Source organism: Hoplias malabaricus, chromosome 2 (assembly GCF_029633855.1).
Source record: "Hoplias malabaricus isolate fHopMal1 chromosome 2, fHopMal1.hap1, whole genome shotgun sequence".
Taxonomy (NCBI): Eukaryota; Metazoa; Chordata; class Actinopteri; order Characiformes; family Erythrinidae; genus Hoplias; species Hoplias malabaricus.
Genome location: NC_089801.1, coordinates 2,585,370 through 2,600,486, shown reverse-complemented (window position 1 = coordinate 2,600,486; position 15,117 = coordinate 2,585,370). Strand labels below are relative to the sequence as shown.

At 41.8% G+C, this 15,117-nt stretch overlaps 3 protein-coding genes across 7 annotated transcripts in view; 1 reads left to right on the top strand and 2 right to left on the bottom strand.

Annotated features, from left to right (window-relative positions):
- Positions 1–7,779, bottom strand: part of LOC136675525 (glucosidase 2 subunit beta-like) — a 132,875-nt gene extending 125,096 nt beyond the window's left edge. For all 4 annotated transcript variants that reach the window (XM_066652097.1, XM_066652115.1, XM_066652105.1 and 1 more), the window contains exons 1-5: positions 7,519–7,779; positions 6,121–6,237; positions 3,289–3,384; positions 3,034–3,091; positions 204–321 (exon numbers count right to left, since the gene is read on the bottom strand). In XM_066652097.1, coding sequence (XP_066508194.1) covers positions 204–321; positions 3,034–3,091; positions 3,289–3,384; positions 6,121–6,237; positions 7,519–7,609 — 480 coding nt within the window. In that variant the 5' untranslated portion in view covers positions 7,610–7,779. The remainder of the gene's footprint in view (positions 1–203; positions 322–3,033; positions 3,092–3,288; positions 3,385–6,120; positions 6,238–7,518) is intronic.
- Positions 7,780–8,598: 819 nt separating this feature from the next.
- Positions 8,599–15,117, top strand: part of LOC136675552 (fatty acid-binding protein, intestinal-like) — a 61,686-nt gene continuing 55,167 nt past the window's right edge. The window contains exons 1-2 of one of the 2 annotated variants that reach the window (XM_066652169.1): positions 8,599–8,713; positions 13,432–13,528. The gene's annotated coding sequence lies outside the window, so the exon portion shown is untranslated. Of the gene's footprint in view, positions 8,714–13,410; positions 13,529–15,117 lie in introns of both variants that reach the window. The other variant, XM_066652160.1, reaches the window with a different exon arrangement.
- LOC136686903 (doublesex- and mab-3-related transcription factor A1-like) lies at positions 9,037–11,934 on the bottom strand. The gene is made up of 2 exons (XM_066660976.1): positions 11,600–11,934; positions 9,037–10,690 (listed from the first exon to the last, which is right to left on the bottom strand). Exons 1-2 carry the CDS (start codon positions 11,886–11,888, stop codon positions 9,888–9,890), a joined length of 1,092 nt encoding a protein of 363 aa, XP_066517073.1. The 5' UTR covers positions 11,889–11,934; the 3' UTR covers positions 9,037–9,887.

The window sequence follows — 15,117 nt, the reverse complement described above, 5'->3', positions numbered from 1 at the left end:
AGAATTTGTTTCATTTCTGACATCCACTGTAGGAGGTTTACACTAGTCAAATCACTTTCACTCATATCTGATCCAAGAGCCCCAAAAAATAATAACACCCCGTTTAAACTGGATTTATTTCGATGCCTAAAGAGTTTCTACAATAATCCTTTATTTTCTTAAGCAGTGATTGGAAGTGACAGCTCTTAAAAGTCACATTTCACCTGTTTCTCCTTCCAGACAACGACACCCTCCTCTATCAACTGTTTCTTCTGGATCAATCCCTCTTTCACAGCTTTCATCCTCTCTTCCAGCTCCCAACTCTCCTTCTGTCCCAACATCCTTAAGAAAGAAACAGTCAGATGTTAATCCAGAGTGTATTAGCAGCGCATGTAGCTTTGCACTCAAACTGTAATAACTGTGGAGTCATTTTTATACAGTATCATATAAGTTACATCATCCTCCCTGTCTCTCAATCCACTCAGTTCTCAGTTTGACATGTACATCTATACTCCCTGGACACCAGACGTGAACATTCAGGCTCCATCCACAGAGCAAGGGAAAGTGATCAAAATACGGCTTTCTGACCAAATCAGATTTTTTTTTAAGCCTGTTCACATTTGATTTATTAACATGACTGATATGTAACGTGTGTCACGGTGGTGCAGCAGGTAGTGTCACAGTCACACAGCTCCAGGTGCTAGGAGATTGTGGGTTCGATTCCTGCTCCGGGTGACTGTCTGTGAGGAGTGTGGTGTGTTCTCCCTGTGTCTGCGTGGGTTTCCTCCGGGTGACTGTCTGTGAGGAGAGTGGTGTGTTCTCTCTGTGTCTGCATGGGTTTCCTCCGGGTGACTGTCTGCGAGGAGTGTGGTGTGTTCTCCCTGTGTCTGCGCGGGTTTCCTCAGGGTGACTGTCTGTGAGGACTTGGTGTATTCTCCCTGTGTCCGCGTGGGTTTCCTCTGGGTGACTGTCTGTGAGGAGTGTGCTGTGTTTTCCCTGTGTCTGCGTGGGTTTCCTCCGGGTGACTGTCTGTGAGGAGTGTGGTGTGTTCTCCCTGTGTCTGCGTGGGTTTCCTCCGGGTGACTGTCTGTGAGGAGTGTGGTGTGTTCTCCCTGTATCTGCGCAGGTTTCCTCTGGGTGACTGTCTGTGAGGAGTGTGGTGTGTTCTCCCTGTGTCTGCGTGGGTTTCCTCTGGGTGACTGTCAGTGAGGAGTGTGGTGTGTTCTCCCTGTGTCTGCGTGGGTTTCCTCTGGGTGACTGTCTGTGAGGAGTGTGGTGTGTTCTCCCTGTGTCTGCGTGGGTTTCCTCTGGGTGACTGTCTGTGAGGAGTGTGGTGTGTTCTCCCTGTGTCTGCGTGGGTTTCCTCTGGGTGCTCCAGTTTCCTCCCACAGTCCAAAAGCACACGTTGGTAGGTGGATTGGCGACTCAAAAGTGTCCGTAGGTGTGAGTGTGTTAGTAAATGTGTGTGTGTTGCCCTGTGAAGGACTGGCGCCCCCTCCAGGGTGTATTCACGCCTTGCGCCCAATGATTCCAGGTAGGCTCTGGACCCACCGCAACCCTGAACTGGATAAGGGTTACAGATAATGAATGAATGATTGATTACCTTAACACGCCGATACACACACAAGAACAATGCTTCATGTGGCACAGTCACCTACAGGTAAAGGTCCTTAGATATCCAAAGCATTTTGTTTGACAAATGAGGTATTACTGCAAAAACAGTCTGGTTTCTGTTTTCAAAACGACTTCCTACTTGATACATTTAATATAAGATAAAGACACAATAGAACATTTAAATATACATTGACTCTAAAATGTCAGTTATTTTACACACTTCTTCTGTACTCAAAGCTTCCTTTGTTCTAAATATGTATTTGCAGGGGGTCTCTTGCAAATATGTTTTCTCCAAAGAGGAGGACATGACAGTTGAGGAAATGTGTTTAATATTTGACACGATCCACATTCACGCAGACATGAATAAAATAAACCAGATGAAGACAAACCGAGGAACGAGCTCTTGTCTCATTTTATTCCTTTCCACTGCTTACGACCAATTTCCAGGAATGGTTTATATAAATATTAACACTGAAAACTTGAAATCTGACCAATTTTCTTTAAACCGCCATTTTATTTATAATAGAAATGCTTGGAATGGTCCATTTCTTTTGCCTTCGAAAAAATGCTTTGGACGGAACATACACTGAACCCTCCTCACTGCTGTAGTCCATCTCTCCTCCCCAGCGTCGGGAATTAAGAAATGTCAAGTGCGACTGACTTAGAAGCTGCAAGAACTCCAAGCCAGCTGTTCAGACTGCTGCATGTAGGATATGAATCTGATTTCAAAACCATGTATGAAAGTGGTCAAATCGGAACTGAAAATGTCTGTTCACACTGAGGCACACATCACACACCTGTCACCAATTCATTAACGTGTTATAAAATCTACAACAAAATATCACCCTCTCTGATACACTACCAAAGCATATACACAGTCACACACACACACACACACATCATTGTCACTGCTGTGCTAAATGACCCACTAGTCCAATAATATCTATTGGTCAGAAAATGATGAATGAATTTGATAAATACTCCCATATATTAGACCTATAGGGGAAGGGGAGTGGAAGTGTTTCTCTCTCTCTCTCTCTCTCTCTCTCGGCAGAAAAACACTGCAGCAGCACACAGTAATGCAGACTATGTCCTAGCTACCTATTGTTCCAGTGTAATGACACAGCCTTCATAAAAAACAGCACAGAAACATACTGCCCCCTGCTGGAGAGTTGATGTACAGCTACATGTACCTACTTTACAAACCCCAGGTACCTCTCATAATGAGTGAATTCAGCTAATTTAAGGTTTACCCTTTGCCCATAATGTACAATCTCTAAAATCATTGAATTAAGTGGCACACTGGAGCAGCTGCACATGATCATCAGGCTGTGGAACAGTGGAAATTCTCTCTAGAATGACTTTTGATTTGACATTATGAGTTGCACACAGCTAAGTTTAGATTGAATTCCCGGAAATGATTCGCCCAGTTTCTCTCACCTGCATTTGTTGGGACACTGTATTCGGCTGGAGAACTCATCTGTTCCATCGCAGCAGTCTGCGGACACACACAGAAACTGTCAGACGACTTTAGCGAGTGATCCCATTCATCAAAACCATCCAAATAGCAATACGTTTGGACAGGAACCACACGCTGCTATGAACACCCGCCACTAATTAGCAGGCCCTACCCGAGTTAGACCCCCAAATACAATAAAAACCTCCTCTCATCACTAAAGTTCTCCTGCGACTCACCACAGATGCCATCATTGACTCTGGATGACGGGACGTAATGAGGACGAAATCCAAGATTCACACAATAGAAACGTCCGTTGGGGCACGCTGCCGTACCTGAGCAAAACAAAGAAAAGCTTAAACAGAATAGAGGGCTACAAACCGCTGGGAAAATAAGGGAGAAAGTCTAGACTGTTCACAGATCACAGTGTGCTTTGAGTGTAAATATATGTCTCTTTTGAAAGAAAGATGAATTACACATGCCTTAACATTCTTAACATTATTATAAGACCCCCCTCCGGTGAAAAGGTTTTTATATTTAAAAATGTCTGCATGGTGTTGTGCATGTGCTAGAAGACGTATCACATGTGAAAGTAGAAGTCAGCCCCATGACTGAACCAAAGAGGGCTTCAAAAAACATAGACAAATGTAAATATCAAAAATAATGTTGACATATTGTATAAAATGACAATGACAAATACAGGGTGGGCCATTTATATGGATACACCTTAATAAAATGGGAATGGTTGGTGATATTAACTTCCTGTTTGTGGCACATTAGTATATGGGAGTGGGGGGACTTTTCAAGATGGGTGGCGGCCATTTTGAAGTCAGCCATTTTGGATCCAACTTTTGTTTTTTCAGAAGAGGGTCATGTGACACATCAAACTTATTGGGAATTTCACAAGAAAAACAACGGTGTGCTTGGTTTTAACGTAACTTTATTCTTTCATGAGTTATTTACAAGTATCTGACCACTTATAAAATGTGTTCAAAGTGCTTCCCATTGTGTTGGATTGTCAGTGCAACCCTCTTCTCCCACTCCTCACACACTGATAGCAACACCGCAGGAGAAATGCTACCACAGTACCCGAAGTTTAATTCTGAATTTTATCTGAATTTTTCAAGCTTGCATTCCTAATATTGTCTGGAATTTCTGAACTCATTCCTAAACTGAGTCACTGTCATCTCATTTAAAAAACCTAGTGTTTTCACCATTACAGTAAAAGAGGGGTTTTAACCTTGGGGGTCAGGAGAGTGTTTCCAGAAAATTCTATGTGAAAGGATTGGAAAAGGAACGGGATGGTGCAATAGCTGAAGACACGTGGCTGAACGCCTGGAAAATACAATCGTCCACGACCAACTCCCTGATGTGGATAGACTTCTGCTGAAAGAACTCGATTTGCATTTTTATCTCTCCTAAACAGAAGTCTAAACAATCTGGCACTCAGCTATGCTGCTGGAGGGAATTTGAAGCAATTCTGGTTGATCTGGTGCTGTCCCTTCATTCAGATTTTTACTGGGAGCTCGTAGCAATAATCATTTCATTACAATTTGGTTTTGCTATTAGTATAACTTTTAAATCAAGTAGTGATGACACTTGCACCCTTAAGGTTTTATTGGCTGCGACCTATACTAGGATCCAGAAAAATCCTCCTATTTTTGGCATCAATATGGCTCCAGACAGAGAAATAAGATATGAACAACGATGTTGGCCTATTAGTTGTGTGTGTGTGTGGGGGGGGGGATGTGCTCCAACTGCTGTATGTGCTGTGTACTCCATTAACACAGAATTGTGTGTGTGTCTCTGTATATCACTGTATTGGCTACATTTTAGAAACAGATGGATGTTAGAGGAAGAGTCATCAATAGGCCTTTCCTAAACTGGTCAATTGTGGCTGATAAGCTGTACGTGCTTCCCTTGATGTTCTCTCCTGAACAGGACTTGTTTGGACCCATCTACTGTATGTACAAGGCACACCCCTGTCCAAACCCCTGGATACAACAATGGCTCCATTTTGTTTCAGAATCAGAAATAGCTCCAAATGATCAGTTTACCCATGCAGCACAGGACAGAACTGTACAGTGGTATATGGCAGATTCTGGCAGTATTGTGCTAGCTTCTATTCACGGCTGGACCCTGCTGTAGGCAGACGTGTCCTTGCAGTGGCAGCAGTATCTAAATAAATGAAAGAAAATGCTAGTTCTCAACAGATACGGCGAGTTTGTGTGTGTGTATGTGTGTGCTAATCAATACAGAGAAAACAGCAACATGACAACAAGGTCCTGCGCTCATTAGCTGCTTGACTGCATCCATTAGAAAAGCAATACATGGGCAGCTTAAACACAGGTCAATAACCTCTACAGAAACATGCTGAACTGAGACATTCCAGGGCACAAACAAACACACACATACACACACACCTACACCAACTCAGCAAAAAAGCAGATTTTCTTGTTAGCTGCAACCTTTAAAAGTCAGATGGTATCGAATTCCACTAGGCAGCTGCAGTTGCTGCTGAAATGTCCAATAACACGACACTGTATTCTCTTTTCTCTGGTAAACGTGCACGTACACACAGGGTGTGGGGCCTTTCTTAACTCTGAGCACAGACTAAACTGTCTTTATCAACATCGCAAAAGTTTGATGATTGACCAGCTGCGGTTAAGTAAATATCACTGTTCGGGACGATTACGCAGAACATATGTGAACAGAAATGTATCTCATATCCTGCATTATCAGCAAATGAGGGGAATTTAATATAGGGACCAAAAGAATGGCAATTTGGGGCAACACTCAGGGCTCAAACCAATAAAGGCCAGGGGTCCAGCATGGACATCTACCAGCTAATGTGACAGCTGTGTTTTTAACCAGTGTGTGGCAGTGTCTGGTGATGTTGCAGGAGAGGCTGCACAAAATAGGAACCCCGTACATATCCTCACTGTCCCAATGGTGGTCGTACTGTGTGCGACAACGGGTGTTTTACTGAAGGAGCAGAACTGGAGATGGCTAACGATGGAGTGAAAATTCAACAAAAACTTCATTAAACATCAAAAAAAAGTTGAACCCACCGGGTTCGTCCGATCCGTCTGCGCAGTCACAGTAGTCGTCATTCACCTGAACAAACGGGATCAACCTGGAGCCGTCCAAACAGAGAAAATACTTCCTCTCTCTGTAGAACCTTCTGTCTGTGGAAGCACAGAGAAACTACAGTGAGCCGAGGCATGTCTGTTCACATCATTATTGTGGACAACACTGCTCTAAAAAAGAAAGTTACTTGAGATAAACAGATCTTCCGAGTCAGACATTAAACTTCGAGATATGAGTTAATAGGGAACTTTGAATGCTACTGTGCTTTCCTTTATTTTTAACCTCAACAACTAAAACATCAGCCTTGACCAAGGGGTGAGTGATATGAGCAGCGTTTTACATAATAAATAAATACATAAGGGCGGCACGGTGGCGCAGCAGGTTAGTGTCGCAGTCACACAGCTCCAGGGACCTGGAGGTTGTGGGTTCGATTCCCGCTCCGGGTGACTGTCTGTGAGGAGTGTGGTGTGTTCTCTCTGTGTCTGCATGGGTTTCCTCCGGGTGACTGTCTGTGAGGAGTTGGTGTGTTCTCCCTGTGTCTGCGTGGGTTTCCTCCGGGTGACTGTCTGTGAGGAGTTGGTGTGTTCTCCCTGTGTCTGCGTGGGTTTCCTCCGGGTGACTGTCTGTGAGGAGTTGGTGTGTTCTCCCCGTGTCCGCTTGGGTTTCCTCCGGGTGCTCCGGTTTCCTCCCACAGCCCAAAAACACACGTTGCAGGTGGATTGGCGACTCGAAAGTGTCCATATATATATATATGTGTGTGTGTGTGTGAGTGAATGTGTGTGTGTCTGTGTTGCCCTGTGAAGGACTGGCGTCCCCTCCAGGGTGTATTCCCGCCTTGCGCCCAATGATTCCAGGTGGACCCCCCGCGGATAAGCGGTTACAGATGATGGATGGATGGATGGATAAATACATAAATAAAGCCTTTATGATACGGTTGTAGACATGCTTCATTACAAAGAGGTATTAGTCCTGAATGTGTAATAATAAATGTATAAATCACAGCATCAAACATGGCACTAGATTATCTTACCTTTCATATAGAACTGTTACATACTTTAAATTTAAAAATCTATTTTTGCTTTATTTAATATTTATTGGGCACATGCCAGATATAATATTCGGATTGTATCTCAAGAATATAAATATATATAATATCAATACAATAAAAAATCAGCTATATTTCAATGTCCCTTGTAGTGGATTTATTTGCAGTTGAAAAATCAATAAAACATGGCATTTTTTCAGGGTCGCACACCTGTAAACACACAAACTGCTACATTTCGCCTCAAACTATTCAAAGTTACTCAAAATAAACCACAGCTTCATTGCTCCATCTACTCCCGTATTTTCACACATAATTAATATTTTTTAGTACTAACAGGACATGGAAACTCCGCGGATTCTCCTCGTCTCTGAAAAACTCTCGGTAAAAAATAAAACAGCCAAAACCATCTGAAACTGCAGCTCCATATTAAACTGAACTAAGCCGCATGTGTCTGATTAAACTCAGTATGTGCCACACTTCGCCGTTGTTTCTGGAGCCCTTCTCCACATCCTGGGTTTAAATACACAATACCACACCATGAAAAAGCTGTTCAACTAAAGATTAAACGCTACGTAAGTATACAAACACCACGCTCTTCGCTTCCCACAAAACAAAATCAGGTGATCGCGCCGCTGCCTCTGATTGGTCAGGTCTTGGGAGAGTTTTTTTTTTCCAGAGTGATATTAAAGTGGTAATATTAACTCAATACGTGTAGTTTTTAGTTTGAAAGGTTTTTGTATATAGTTTATATATTTTTATTTTTATTATAGTTTTATTTTTGATTTTGTTTTTTCAGTTTCCGCCGTAACCGAGAACAAGCCCCGCCCCCTGCTTTACGATTGGCTATTTTATCATGATAAAATAATAGTTTGTGTGTGTGTGTGTGTGTGTGTGTGTGAGAGAGAGAGAGAGGTGTTCAATAGTTTTTTACATGAAAATCCTCTATACCAAAAACACAAATAAATAAACATTTCTCTGCAACTCCTGTTGCACCATTTCTAATTTAATATATAGAACATATTCCTAATCAAATTACCCTTATATATAATCCTTTTACATTCCGATAAAACGCAATAAATCAAATATTTCAAAATTTTCTTATATTCAATATATTTACAAACGTAGATTTTTTTGCGTGCTACCGCAATGAATGTGAATATTTAGACTTTTTTCTTGTATTTTAAATATTTAAACTCATTCTAAATAACACTCTGATTTTACCGTTAATTTACTCGCTTCAGTTCCACTAACGGACAGAAAACCTGTCAAAAGAAGCCTACATCAATTATTTCAGTAAAATCATTAATATTTTGTCTGTTTTGTGTATTTTTCTGTTGTTGACAGACTCTAATCAGTATTTAATAAACTGGAGCGACCTTAACGCTGACGCGCGACCGTTAAATCCGTTAAAAATCAAAATTCAAACTTGCTCTACCGAGAACGGGATGTGAAGATCAGACCGAAGACTCTGTGACTGTGAGACTGAGGAGGAAGATAGTAGTAATGTGGAGCCCATCCAGAAGATGGCAGTAAGTGCACAGTGTTCAGGGAATAGTTATTATTATTTATTATTATATGTTAGATATTATTATATCAGGAACTGCTCTTGGGTCAGTGTAAAGGGTCAGTACATTGTACTAGCTAAACCGTCTTCTTATTTTACCACATAATGGAGAAATAAAAAGTGACACATTTAGCATATTTATAGATATACATTACATAAAAAATATATATAAATATATTAAAGCAAAACCTAAAACACATATACTCGATTGTACTTTATTATTTTTATGATATATTTAAATCGTATTTTAATTATTACATCAGAAAAGCTCGAGGCAAAACATTTTTCAGGGTATTTTTTTTTTTTTTTTTTCAGCACAGATAAGAGAAAGTGTAGAAGTTTGAATCAACACAGTTCACTGGGCTGCATTTTTACTTTTATTTATGAAATGTGAAATATATACAACAGGTTACACAAAAAATAAACGGAGGCTAAGAAGCTCAATTCCAAGTACAAAAATAGAATGTTTGCTACATTTCAAGGCAATATTGGTGCATTGTAATTTCAGAACCTTAATAAACATGTAAGTCAATACCTCATATACAAACAACCTTTAGGGGCATAAAGAAACTACACATAGACACTTAAAAGCTCTTAAATATTGACCAATGGAAGGGTTCTTCCAAGAAACTTTACGTTTTGTGGAGCTTCCTTAAATGTGAATTTTTTTAAAGGTTTCTTCAAACTCCCAACTTACAAACATGATTTTCAGGGAACATCTTAAATGTCCTGTTGTTAACCTTTTTAAAGAGTGCAGGGAACCTTTAACTGGACCTTTATTTTAAGAACTGTTATGGGAAAGCGGAGTCTGCAGGAACCATCCACGGAAAGGTCCTTTATGGAGCCAATTTCCTGTCTTTTAACTATGTTTTTTAAGCTAAAAGAAGAAACCTTTTGTGGCATTTTAACACGACTGACATGTGCAGGGTACATTTCACTGTATGATTCTTTAAACAAATAATCTTTGTGAATGAGATGGAAGCAATAGTTGTTTATAACTCTATCCTCTTTATTTTTAAAGAATCATCCTCTAAACGGAATCGATGCATGGAATCATAGATTGTTATTTAATGGTTCCTGGCTTTGAAAAAGTATATTTTACTTGCAAATAAACTGGATTCTGAGCATCTGGATGAGGTTTATTTCCCATGGCTGAGAGTGGAAAAGAGGCCTGTGGATGTGAGAGAGTCTTTGCTGTGATAGGGCAGATTTTGGGATGTCCCAGGGAAGGGGTAATGGAGAGGGGCTCGGAGAGGGAGAGCAGGCAGGAGTCCGGGAAGGTATGGAGAAATGAAGCTGGGGAAAGAGCTTCCAGAGGAAGAGGCTGAGTATGCCAGGTGAAGAGGACTGATCCCGAAGCGAGGGTTCAGACTGTAGAAGCTGTCGCTGGGCAGAGCTTTAGGGGCTGAGGAGTGCAGAGGGGAGAACGCTGAGCTGGTGCTGAGCGTTCCTGCTTCCTGAGGCTCCAGCAGGTTCCTGCTGATGGCAGGAGATGGATTTTCAGGAAGTGGAGAGATCGACTCGTTTTTGGACGCCAGAAGAGCTTCAATGGCCTTCACAATGTCTCCGGCACACGCTCTCAGAGTCGACTCCACTGTGTCTGCTTTGAGATGAGGAAAGATCTTCAGCAGGATCTGGCATGGGTCCCTGGGTTCTCTGGAGAGTTCTCTGGGTTCTCTGCTGGGAACTCCTGGACTTGGCAGTTCTAGAGGATCAGCTTTAGTCTTCTCACACTCGCTTCCTGACTCCTGGTCTGAAGAAGTGAGGGACGGAGGGCTGGAGGTGCGGTCAGAGAGACGATCGAGCCCAGGAGACAGGCTTCCTCCCATTCTAAAGGGTTCTCTGGGTTCTCCAGGGACCGAACTGCCGGACATTGAGGACAGAGAGGATGGAGGGGACGTGATCAGGAATCCGTTTAACATATACGCATTCAGAGGGTCGGCTGGAAAAAGAAATTAAATAACATTAGGACGTTAGAAATGTAACTAACACTCAAATGTAATCTAATAACACAATGCATGTCTTATTCAATGCTTTAGTCAAAGCCGTAAATTACAAATTTATTTATATTGTGCAAAAATATGATTATAGATATTTTTATGGAATTGCCCATTAAAAGCAGTAATATGTATAATTTATAATTTAAGTTCATTTGAACATGTCCCATAATGCATTGCTCAAAACAGTAAAATTCAAAATTTACTGTAAATTTACAACAATTGTTTACAGTGTAACCGTCATTAATTATGTTAAATAAACAGAGTGCATTATGGTAAATAAAAATAATGTGCTAAAAAAACACAGCACATACCTCTGATAACCGTTAAAACGGAGTGTAAACCATAACAACTGACAGCTTTGATGTGTCTTACTAAGGAACTGTTTTTAACACCAAAGCTTTAAGAGAGTGTTGTAAATAAACACAATCTAGACACTGTTTTAAAAACACTACACGTGCCTGTGTTTACCGTATTTATATCATACTGTTTTCCATGTTACAGTGTTGAATACATTAAAGTAAATAAGTAACAAATTCGTGCGTTAAAGCACTTAAAAGAATGATCATGTTCATTATTGATTATGTACGTCATCAGCTGAGTACGCATGCAGATCAAAAACATAAAACAGCATGCATTGCAGTCCTTTAAACAGCATGCGTTAATGTAAACGCACTGCGTGAATTAGAAAAAAAAAATCACTAAACGTCTCACAAACGTCTTATTTCATATTGTGCATAATTAGCAAAATCACCAGATGGGACTGCAGTACAGAAGCGTGCATTATAGGAACTAACGCGCCTGCGTTGCGTAAACCCTTAGCGTACATGTGTGTATTGTTGCAGAGTACTGACCGTACGCCGGCGCCGTGCTCTTGCTCTCGTGCTCCTGTTGCCTGCGGAGTGCGACCTGCGCCGCCATCACCCTCTGCCTCTCCGCGATCAGAGCGCAGCGAGCGCACGCGCACTCGCGCCACCGGCACGCGCGTTTGTGGCCCTTCAGCGCCGACAGCACGCCGTGGTTCCGACAGCGCGCGCACTTCGGCGTCCGCGGGAAAGCGCGCTCCAGGGCCGCGGGTGCGCGCAGCAGCACGGGTGCGCGCACGGGCATGGAGAGAGAAAGCGAGGGCCCGCACTCATACATACTGCTGCAGCGGGGAATGTGTGTGTGTGTGTGTGAGAGAGAGAGAGTGTGTGTAAAAGAGTGAGTGAGAGTGGTGAGCGCGGGGATTTTAAGGCTGAAGGAGAGGAAAAACCGTACACCATGACACGCCCACTGGCACACACACACACACACACACACACACACACACACACACACACAGCACTTGCTTGTCAATAGATTAATACCCACATTACCACTGTGTAACAGATTATTGTTGTATTAATATGTATTATTCATAAAATATAATACATGTGTTCTCCCCTGTCTATGTGCTTTCCTCCCATGGTCCAAAAAACACACACTGGAACACACTGGCGACTGCCCCATGGTTGAAAAAGCTATGAGAATGGCAAAAAAGTGCCCTACTGCCTGCCCTTCATATAGCAAAAAAAATAACTGAGTGACCTATTGGGTGCTGTCTCTTACAATAAATGATGATGATGAGCCTCTAGAGCAAGAAGATTCGATAATGTTGATGCGTAGATTGGCGACTCAATATGTCGATATGAGTGAGTGAATGTGTGAGTGTGTGTCGCCCTGCAGACCCACCCCAGTCCCACCGCGACCCTGAACTGCATAAGAAAATAAATGAATGAATATAATACATGGGCAAAGGTAGCCACTATCACATCATGTGCAGTTACATGCAAGAGGTTTGTAGACTCCCTTCTAACGCACAAATTAAAGTAATTATGGTTCACACTGTGTGTCCACACCTTATGGTGTTCATCTCAGTGTGCAGTTTAAAAAAGCTGCAAAATCACATTTATTTTGAGGACATCAAATAGACAGGATTTGTTCTGGTTTTGTTCTGCATTTTAAGTAGTGTGCACACACTACAACTGTCCCACCCCTTTGTCAGAGTCTCTCCAATCACAGCGATGGCCCCATGTTTATATGAGAGCAAAGACTAAGGTAAACGCTAAAAAATAAGACACAATGCAAGTGGAGCACCCTAGTGTTGCTACTCCTTGCGTCCCACTCCTGGGTGCTTCATGCTTGGAGTAAATGGTCTCGTTCTCAACAGGAGCAAAACAGCACTTTGTGACAGAGAAAGAAAAAAAATGCTGTGTTGTTTGATCCTTGTGGTATTTTGAACACAGCGTGTCACAGATGTGACACTTGTGAACAAGAGTGTATAACATTCCCTGTTTAAAGTAGTAGGCAATTCTGGTTAATGTTCAGGACGGTTGACGACAGTCGAGAGAGATGCAACACAATCTCAGCCGAACTGTCGAGTATTAGCACCACTCACCCGTCCCCTGAAATAGATGTTTTTTAAATTACATGGTGTAATTAAATTATAAAAGAATGGCAGGTTTAGGGGTAAAATAGAAACGTAAATAAAAGTCTTAAGCTGAAAAGATGGTCTAACGTCAGTTCTTGGCCGGATGTCAGCAGCTCCTCCATCATGCTCCATGTGATAAGAGGCAGAGAAGATAAGGAAGCGATGTTGAGGGATATCTGTTCATACTTTCAGGCATTTGTTCATTTTTTTCAGGGATATCTTTCCATTTTTCAGGGGATAGAATTTAGCATGAAGCGACACTGCCGAAGTAAATGAATCACAGAAGACTGAGTTTAAGGCAGAGATGCTGATGTTTACAAACCATAACTGTGTGAGTACTTCTGTGTGATTTTGTATATATGTGTGTGTGTGTGTGTGTGTGTGTGTGTGTGTGCGCGCGCGTTATCTGTTGATCCTCCAGCAGAAGCTTCTCCCACCTGTGTCTTATCGCAGAGAGCTCAGTTCTATCTCGACTCCTTTTGTTTAATTGCACAAGCTTCGGGACGCAAGAAGTACCACTATGACAGGCAAATCTCCTGTGTGTTCAGATCATAATCTCACTTTAGTGGGCTTGAGAATAAGCACATACACACACACACACACACATTTATCCCCCGCCCCACCCCCATTCACACATGCATCATCCCTCAAATATGAGAAAGCTCAGTTTATTAAATCCTCCTTGAATTCGACCTGATTACAATGCTACCCTTGGATAATATCATATCATTTTCCACTTAAAGCCATGTATTTATTTCTAGAAAAGAAAGAAGGCTATGTTTTGTTGCCTGATGGACTCTACTCCACAGAACTGTTAACAATGTCATTCTGCACTATACACCCTTCACACAGTCACTGAACAACACCTGTGCACTAACTAATAATAGTTAGTAGTTCTAGTCCCTACTGTCTTGTCCCTAGCGTGCAGTGATAATTAATGTGGAAAATAAGATTGTTCCGTCTTTATTTACTGTCTTTTCTGCTGCTCTTCTGTGTTAAATGTTGAAGTACTACATGTGAAATAAATGCTTGATTTACTATAAAAGTCGACTGATACAAATTCTTCATGTGCAGAATTAGATTGTGAAATCGCTTCTCTTTCTGTGTGTGTGTGAGTGTGTGTGTGTGTGTGTGTGGTGCTGTAACTGGATAAGTGTGTGTAAGATATGGGCGGACAGTGATGATGATGTGTGTGAGTGTGAGAGATAACGAGCGCTATCAGGACAGTGAAGTTGATGGCTTATCACACACACATGCATCAACACACACAGGCACAAACACACACACACACACACACACACATAACATTACTATTCTGCATGGTCCTGTCAGCTCTCGCACTACAACATTTCCTCATGTATGTGTTTTGTCTTGTGTGTGTATGTGTGTGTGGTTGTGTGTGTGTGTTTTGTGTTTGTGTGTGTGTATGTGTTTTGTGCTTGTGTGTGTATGTGTGTGTGGTTGTGTGTGTATGTGTTTTGTGCTTGTGTGTGTATGTGTTTTGTGCTTGTGTGTGTATGTGTGTGTGGTTGTGTGTGTATGTGTTTTGTCCTTGTGTGTGTATGTGTTTTGTGCTTGTGTGTGTATGTGTTTTGTCCTTGTGTGTGTATGTGTTTTGTGCTTGTGTGTGTATGTGTGTGTGGTTGTGTGTGTATGTGTTTTGTCCTTGTGTGTGTATGTGTTTTGTCTTGTGTGTGTATGTGTTTTGTGCTTGTGTGTGTATGTGTGTGTGGTTGTGTGTGTATGTGTTTTGTCCTTGTGTGTGTATGTGTTTTGTCTTGTGTGTGTATGTGTTTTGTGCTTGTGTGTGTATGTGTGTGTGGTTGTGTGTGTGTGTTTTGTGTTTGTGTGTGTGTATGTGTTTTGTGCTTGTGTGTGTATGTGTTTTGTGCTTGTGTGTGTATGTGTTTTGTCCTTGTG

What these genes read in the sequence shown, in the direction of transcription:
- LOC136686903 (XM_066660976.1), bottom strand. Translation starts at nt 11,888, where the DNA reads ATGTATGAGTGCGGGCCCTCGCTTTCTCTCTCCATGCCCGTGCGCGCA. An exon ending in GAGCACGGCGCCGGCGTACG is followed by an intron (nt 10,691 to 11,599) that starts GTCAGTACTCTG and finishes TTCTTTTTCCAG; the next exon opens with CCGACCCTCTGAATGCGTAT.